The 8,423-nt window shown below is 38.1% G+C and overlaps 1 protein-coding gene across 3 annotated transcripts in view; it reads right to left on the minus strand.

Annotated features, from left to right (window-relative positions):
- Positions 1-8,423, minus strand: part of PDK3 (pyruvate dehydrogenase kinase 3) — a 68,139-nt gene that overhangs the window by 41,720 nt on the left and 17,996 nt on the right. For all 3 annotated transcript variants that reach the window (XM_006770003.2, XM_015567987.1, XM_015567988.1), the window contains exons 2-3: positions 6,378-6,519; positions 2,358-2,429 (exon numbers count right to left, since the gene is read on the minus strand). In XM_006770003.2, the coding sequence (XP_006770066.1) occupies positions 2,358-2,429; positions 6,378-6,487 (182 nt within the window). In that variant the 5' untranslated portion in view covers positions 6,488-6,519. The remainder of the gene's footprint in view (positions 1-2,357; positions 2,430-6,377; positions 6,520-8,423) is intronic.

An 8,423-nucleotide genomic window follows, 5' to 3' on the forward strand; every position in this document is an offset into this window, starting at 1 on the left:
GGGTTCGTGTTTTCTGGTTAAATGAACATGAAAAACAAATATTTCCCATCAGCATGAGAATTTAGTGGTCTTTGTGCATAATAGCAGCAATAGAATCAAAGTTGTCATATAAAAAGGACACTCTTTTCTGTTTCTCCAAAATAAAACCATTATTGGTTTTCTGCATTCAAATGTAGCAACACATTGAACATTTTCTTTAAAGACTGAAAAGATTGTGTAATAGCTTATTGGTACCGTGGAAGAAATGGGCATTGAGCAAATCAAGAACTCGGAGAGCTCTCGCCAATCAATCAGAAGGCAACAGAGAAATATATGAAGGACTTCCTGTACTTATGCTGAACAGAAGGGGCAAGAGGGGACATGCTTGTCTTGGTGCTGAGCTTAGAAGAAAAGATTTCAGCTTTTCACTGGTCCTTCCTCAAGTGGCCAAATAGATGAACAAGGAAGAGCAAGCAAGAGTACAGATTTAGAAGACTATAAGACAGATTTATAAAGAATAGTCAACTGCCACAGTACTGGTGGACCCAGGGGTGCGATGACAGAGTTTAGACTGCCATATGGGAAAATATTTTCGCAAAGGATAATTCAAGCATTAATATGTTTCAGTGTCACGCAAAAAGTTTTAAATGCTTTTAGTGGATAATTTCAAACATCCCTTTTGCATCACACTATTAAACCACTTAATCTATATGTAATAAAGCAGACTACAGTTTGTGATTGAACTGGCTGTGATAATTATATAACCAGGAAGAAGTAATTTTAATGTAAAACACAGTTCAATGAATGATGCAATTAATATCTTAAGTAAGTGTCTTTGTAAAATGTCACCAACTCAGATTTAAGGTAACAATATACAGCATGTCCAAAACATGTATACACACTTTAACAGCTGATAGCTCAACTGATGTTGCTTTCTTTTCAGCCAGACTAAGTTTTGAACAAAGGAAATTCATCCTAAAATGCTACTGGAAGTTTGAAAATGCAGTTGAAGTACAAACATTGCCTTTATAATTATTCAAAGTGTATATACATTTTTGGGGGTATCCCAAAAAATATATACACACTTTAACAGCTGATAACTCACTTAATTTTCACTCCATTTCAGGTTTAACTGATTTGATATAGTGGGTGAAGCTAGACTAAGCTTTGAACAAAGAAAATTTATCTGCTGGACTTTTTTATGGAAACACATAAAAGATAAAAGTTTACGGTACAAAACTGGCAAGAGTTGACTAATTAAAGGCGCACAAATACCAAACAAAATGATTTTTTGTTTGCCATTCCACTGCTTTACATTATCAGCAGTGCCTGGACCAGAACGGTCATCAGTTTGAAAAAAGGCATTGATAAAAAAAATTATTCATTTCTGTAGAATCTTTTAAATTTTAAAATGAACTGTATGTTAATAAATACTAACTTTATAACCATTCAAAGTATGTATACATTTTGGGGGGACACCCTATATAATGCAAGAACTTCATCAATGGTCAGGATTAGTAATTTTAAATAGACTACATGAAGATTTTAAGATGTATCATAATATAATAAAAAGAAAAAATTGTATCACTGTCACAAATAACCTAGTTAGTTAGCTGTATGCAATATGCATCTGGATTGTTTGAAACTGCAAAAGTAAAGAATTTGTAAGTCTAAATAAATATTTCTTAAAAATACTGTAAAGGACTGTGTAGATTCATGCATATAAAGAGACCACTGCATTCTTCAAATGACCACTAGGTGGAACATTTACTGCAACATTTAGAGTGAGGGCCAACACCAGTTCCCCATAAGCACAAAAGTATTAAGAATTAGATCATATCATGTTAAGCAAAATAAGTCAGATGGAAGATGTCAAGTACCCTATGCTTTCACTCTAATGTGGGATATAAAACTGAAAGCAACATGAACAAACAAGACAAATGAAAAAAAAAAAAACTCCTAGACACAGAAAACAAACAGTATGGTGGTTGCAAGAAAGAAACTGGTAGTAAAGAGTAAAGAAGAGCAAATACACGGTGTGGGTAATGAACACACAATGGAATATACAGGTGCTGTATTATAGAATTGTACACTTGAAGCTGATATTTTAGTTAAACAATGTCACCCCAATATAGTTAATTAAATTTTTTTTTAAAAATTAGATCATGAACCATAATGTGTCATTATTTATTTTGTACTGTTACATTTGTAACTCAATTTTTAAATTAAAAAAGGCAATGTTGAGTCATTCCCCACTAAGAAACCTAATGCTTCCATCCAAATTATACTTCTTGATTCTCATTGACATGAGCTCCATTCACCAAACCACTTTTTACCTGGATCTTTTGACTTTTAGATGAGCTTGGTACCATACTTACTTATCTAAGACCTTTGGATCCTCAGGGCTCTTATTTTCATACTCCAAAAGTTCAAGGAAGCTCTGCATATACCTGAAAAAAGAAGACCTACTGCGTTAGCTGTCTACCCAACATCCATTTCTCCTTTCCCTCTTCCATAGAGTACCCCCCATTTTTACTCAAGTAACATCCCCTCCCCTCCCCCAAGCAGTTCAAGTGCTTCTGGAAAAGCCGATGCCACGCATAGCTCCTGGGGGGCCTGACTTTTCTCTGGACAATTCTATTTCTCTTGTCACTCATTCCTAATTAGTCTGGTAGTCCAGGTCTAAGCCTGTTACTGCGTCACATATCCTTGGGCACCGGGATTGGCTGAGGAATGGGCATTCGGTCTCAGTGCAGAACAGTGACATAAGAAAGACTTAATGGAGGTCTCTGGGAGAGAAATCAACTTGCTCTGCTGTTGTAGTTGGCTGTGTGGATGCGAAGACTGGGACTGTTGCAGCTATTCTGTCACCAGGAGGAAATCCAGCCTGAAGGTGAAGCCAACACCATGGAAAGCAGAACCTTGAGAAGCTCATGAAATCTCTGAATCAAAGCAACACCAAAAGCACATCGTATGGCTGCATCTTATAGTGACAAACGAGCCAATTGTAATTGTTTCAGCCAGGTTTAGTTGGATTTCTTACAAACATACCCTAACTGACACACCAAACCTAGAGTTTAATTATCCAAAAAAGTGCACATAAATTGTAAGAAGGACATGTGTGACACTGAATTGTGCGCTAAGAACTTAGAAACCAGAAATAATGAAGGTTCCTTCTCAGAGTTAAATTCTCTTAAACACTCAGAAACAGCTTCAGAATTAAGAAGAGCTCCTCCCTATCTGCCTGGCCAGAGTGGCTCAGTGGTTGAGCATCGAACTATGAACCAGGAACTCACGGTTCTGTTCCGGTCAGGGCACATGCCTGGGGGGTTGAGGGCTCAATCCCCTGTGTGGGGTGTGCAGGAGGCAGCCAATCAATGATTCTCTCTCATCAATGATGTTTCTATCTCTCCTTTCCTCTCTGAAATCAGTTTCTAGCTGTTTCTCCCTCTCCCTTCCTCTCTGAAATCAATTTAAAAATATATTTTTTAAAGAATAGCTCCTTATCTCAATCAAGGCCAGTATAAGAAATAATGTGTCCAACATAAAGATCTAGAGAACACAGAAAAGTGGGACCCAGGGAGGCACTTTACTGTAGCAGCTACATTCACACAGGACCTGCTGGATCCGGTGGGGATGCAGAGATTTCAATTACTCAGAGGTGTGTGATCTCTGCTTTGGGTCTTAACATATCCTGAAAGAAGTATCTCTTATTCTAATTATGTCTAACAATTAATGACACTAATCCTACTAGCCAGCTCTGATAGAGGATGAGGCTATTTAAGCAACTAAAAGTGACCATTAAGCACATAAATAGATATAAATTATATTTTATTAATCAGCCTCACTTGACCTTTGTGACAATGCATAGTATATGTTCATCTCTGGGTATATTTTTTAAGTCTCTGGGTGGATAAAGCTATGGATTAGATAGTGCTAAAATCATCAGGTCAAACCACCCTGCAAAGGCCACTCTTAAGAGGGAAAAGAAATAACAACTAAACACAATGCACAATCCTGCACTGGATCCCTAAATTGGGGGTAGGGTGTTCTATAAAAAAAGAACACTATTAGGACAATTGATGAAATAAGAAGAAGTTCTACATATTAGAAAATATTACTGGATCAGTGCTAAATCCCCAAATTTAACATGCAGTGGTTTTCTAAGATTTGTTCTAAGTAGATACTTACTAAACTATTTAGGGGTAAAGGGTCATGATGTCTAGCATTAATGCAATGTTTCAGGAAAAAAATAACATGTGTGTATATTATATATGTGTGTGCGTTATGCCATACACACACACACACACACACACACACGTTTGAATATATATATATGCACATATATATATATATATATATATATACACATACATATTGTATTATATATACAGAGAGAGAATATGAATGAGAATGGTAGAACAAATGTCAAATGTTAGCAATTAGTGAATCTGGGTAAAGGTTTGTAATGGGAATTCTTGCTACTAGTCTTGCAAACCCTTCTGTTAAGTAGGAAATTATTTCAAAATTGAATGTTTAAGAAAAGAAAAGGAGGAAATGATGTGTGTGTGTGTTTGGAACGGCCATGGAAAAGAATGGTGAGGAGACACAAAGAGTTGGCACAGTAATTTGAGTCTATACTTTGCCAATAATTCACTTTGAAGCTCCTGAAGTACTTTTTAAATAAGTGATAATAAATATTTAACTGTCACTGCCACCAAGACCAAGGGACTTGAAAGTCATCTAGCCTGCCTAGAACCCCCACCACAGTAGCCCCCAATAGTGCTTATATACTTGCTTTTGGAAATCTCTAATGATGGCCTTGAGCAATAAAGAAGTCTCATGCAAACTTGCTGCCGAAACAAGCTATGCATTTAGTGTAGAAAGCAACTGACTATGAGATCAAAGCCATGGTCGCCATCTCTCCTGGGTTCCAGGGCCCCTGTGCCTCCCACAGGGAAGAGCTGCTGTTTGTCTGGGAGAGGGACTGGACAGTGGATCTCCTAGACCTCCCAATAGAGTGTTTCTCTATTCTCAGCCCTAAGAATGTATTACAGTTAATAGAGGGTGGGCCAAAGTAGGTTGATAGTTGTGAGTAAGTGAAACACAGAGTTTATTCTTGTATTATTCTTTATTTTGTATTATATTATTTTCCATAGGAACAACTGTAAACCTACTTTTGCTTACCCCTGCATCACTGAGGAATGACTACTAAATGGCCATTCTCTTTCAGTAGCCTGGCCTCCACGGATCCTCTCAATGCAAGTTAATAGTTCTGTTCTCCTTGTGTCTGTCCACATCATTCCCTTCCCCTAAAATGCTTTCCCTGTCCCTGTCATTTCCAGCCCCCCATCAAGGGGCAGTACAAAACCACTTGTCCCACAGCACTTCCTCTGTCCCTGCCTGAGAGCACTTTTTGCACCTGGCCTCCCTTTCTCCCCCAGCCTTCTCCAGTGACTTCTACCTCGCTTTTATAATCGAGAGGAGACCTGCCTGTGTTTCTCAAATGTATGCAAATCCTTTTCTAAAAATGCACCCACTCTTCTTCATCCTACCACTCACTAACCTCACCCTGCTGACCTAGTCAGTGGTTTACTCACAAATTCAACTTCCTCAATTAAATAACACGTTTTAAGCTCAGAGCTGTATCTGATTGAGCTTTGAGTGATACTTATTACAATTTTTCATACTATTCACAGGGCAAATGCAGCATAGCAAGTAGTGATATTTTTCCAATCCAAGGTCCCTTTCCATAACTTAATGTGTTCTAAAAGAAGTACTGCCTTCAAGGAACTTCTTTAAAAGGAAAACAAGCCCTGACCAGTTTGGCTCAGTGGCTAGAGCATTGGCCTGCAGACTGAAGGGTCCCAGGTTCGATTCTGGTCAAGGGCATGTACCTTGGTTGTGGGTACATCCCCAGTGGGGGGTGTGCAGGAGGCAGCTGATGGATGTTCCTAACTCTCTATCCCTCTCCCTTCTTCTCTGTAAAAAATCAATAAAATATATTTTTTTTTTAAAAAAGGAAAACAAAAGGAGTAAGGCTGAGACTTGATGGAAGCAATATCCCCATCTAAAGGATTGCAGACCTGCGAACATTGGTAACTGCATTGCTATTCCTCTGTACTTTTCTGTACTCTCCCATTTTTTAAATAAGCCATCACCATTTCTAAGCAGAAAAACAAAATTTGAAAGGTGTCTTGTACAGTTTAAAAGTATTTTCATTAAGGCAATTTTAAACTGTCAGTTTAAAAAAAATCCTAATTTGCCTGGAAAACTCGGCTATCCCAAGTGACTCACTCCTACACAGGCGCTGCGTGCACTTTTAGGGAGAATGGTCCCAATGCCAACTGTTCAGAGCATCATGGGAAGACCCATTTGAAGGCACATTATTTACTTACCAACTCTGGACCAATCCCACTGAAGGGCGGTTAAGCAAATTATCCGGCAGAAGATTAACTTCTCTCATGGTGTTAGCCAGGCGCACAGGAAGCTCCTTCCGTAGAAACATGTATGACGTTTTTTCACACGCATTGTCTCGCCCTATTCAGAGATGAAAAATTTTCCATGATTTACAATCTAATAGATGGAATAAATGGTGCCATGGTAGCAGTTACAGGTCGAGAAGAGAAAATTAAATAATCCTGCAACCTCTAGTTAAATTTTTATCCGCTGAAATAGCAAATTTAAGAAAATAATTTAATAAGAATAGCAAAAGAACATTTATTCCAAGAGGCCACCTTAAAAGCAGTTTTTCTCCTTAACACAAATCTGCCCCTAGTATTAAAAGTGACCTGGGTCCTAGCAGGTTTGGTTCAGTGGATAGAGCATTAGCCTGTGGACTGAAGGGTATGGGGTTTGATTCTGGTCAAGGGCATGTACCTGGGTTGCAGGCTTGAGCCCCAACCCTGGTCGGGGTGCGTGCGGGAGGCAACCAATGGATGTGTCTCTCTCACATCGATGTTTCTGTCTCTCCCCGTCCCTTCCACCCCCTCACAGTGGTTCTCAACCTTCCTAATGCCACAACACTTTAATACAGTTCTTCATGTTGTAGTGACCCCCAACTATAAAATTATTTTCGTTGCGACCCCATAACTGTAATTTTGCTACTGTTATGAATCGTAATGTAATCTGCAGGGGTCGCGACCCACAGGTTGAGAACCGCTGCAAGTCTAAACCTTATCAATGGAAAAATATCCTCAGGTGAGAATTAACAAAAATGAAAAGTGACCTGGGATATAATCTGGGTTTGTTTTCAAATAAACACTGTGTGAAAACTGCCAAGTACAAAAGTAGGAGAATATATAAATCGACTCTTGTTCAGGGGCATTTCCAGAAGGCAACAGATCCATTCATTCCACAAATATTCACCTACTATATACTGAGATTTTCTTCAAATGTGTTTTTTCAGGGACCACTCTGCCACTCAGGGAAACAGCCACAGACCCCATGGCACCAATCAGAGTGCTTCATTATTGGTAGCTTCTCAACGATTTATTGGAGAATAATACTTTCAGAAGTTTGTAGTTTTAAAAAAGAGTACCTGAAAAATCTCCGGTTTTGCCTCCTACATTCTAATTTAGCTTTCAAGACAAATTCTTTGTACTCAGATACCATAATTATACACCAGCTTAACTGAGGAATACGTCCTTTTGTAGTTAGTTAATTAGTGAATCTAAAAATAAATATGAGATACCTGATTTTTTTAAACCTTTCTGTGGTTTTCCTCCTATAGGTTGCAAGTATTTTATCCTGTATATTAATGCTACTCAGTTTAAAGCAAAGGGTTCCAATAAACTTTTTAAAGTAAACCTACAAAAAAAAATCCTTCTGGTTTTAATTGAATGTCCTCTCAAAAGGGTTCTGTTTTTATATGTCTTCTGGCAGACTATTTTCCAGTTCTTCTTTCCAGTTATTTGACTTCACTTTTTCCCCACTTCTGTGGCTTTTCTACATTCCTTCATTTTGATTTTCTATTTTTATTCTGCATTTCTCTACTCTATGTTATTTAAATTTACCAATTAAATTATTCCCTAGTATCAATTCAGAAGATGACAGAGGAGTGGGTGAAGGACATGGAAAATTTTGCCTTTAGTGAACACAAATTAGTCATTGGCTTTAACACACTCATGTTTATTTCTTCAGTTCTTCTTCCTCATTTGATGAGCCTTTCGTTCTGTTCAGCTTTCTGTTTGTTTTTCCTACTTTGCCCTTCCATTGCAAAGCTGGAAACAATGTCTACATTTGCAAAAGGTATTATTGGCTTTGCCTAGAAAAGTTCCAAATAGCTTTCCATTCACCAAGATATAGAATGGCCCTGGTTGGTTTGGCTCAGTGGATAGAGTGTTGGACTGCAAACTGAAGCATCCCAGGTTCGACTCCAGTAAAAATATATATTTTTAAAAAGATATAGAATGGCCGAAACCGGTTTGGCTCAGTGTATAGAG

This window comes from Myotis davidii, unplaced genomic scaffold (genome assembly GCF_000327345.1).
Source record: "Myotis davidii unplaced genomic scaffold, ASM32734v1 scaffold1124, whole genome shotgun sequence".
Classification (NCBI taxonomy): domain Eukaryota; kingdom Metazoa; phylum Chordata; class Mammalia; order Chiroptera; family Vespertilionidae; genus Myotis; species Myotis davidii.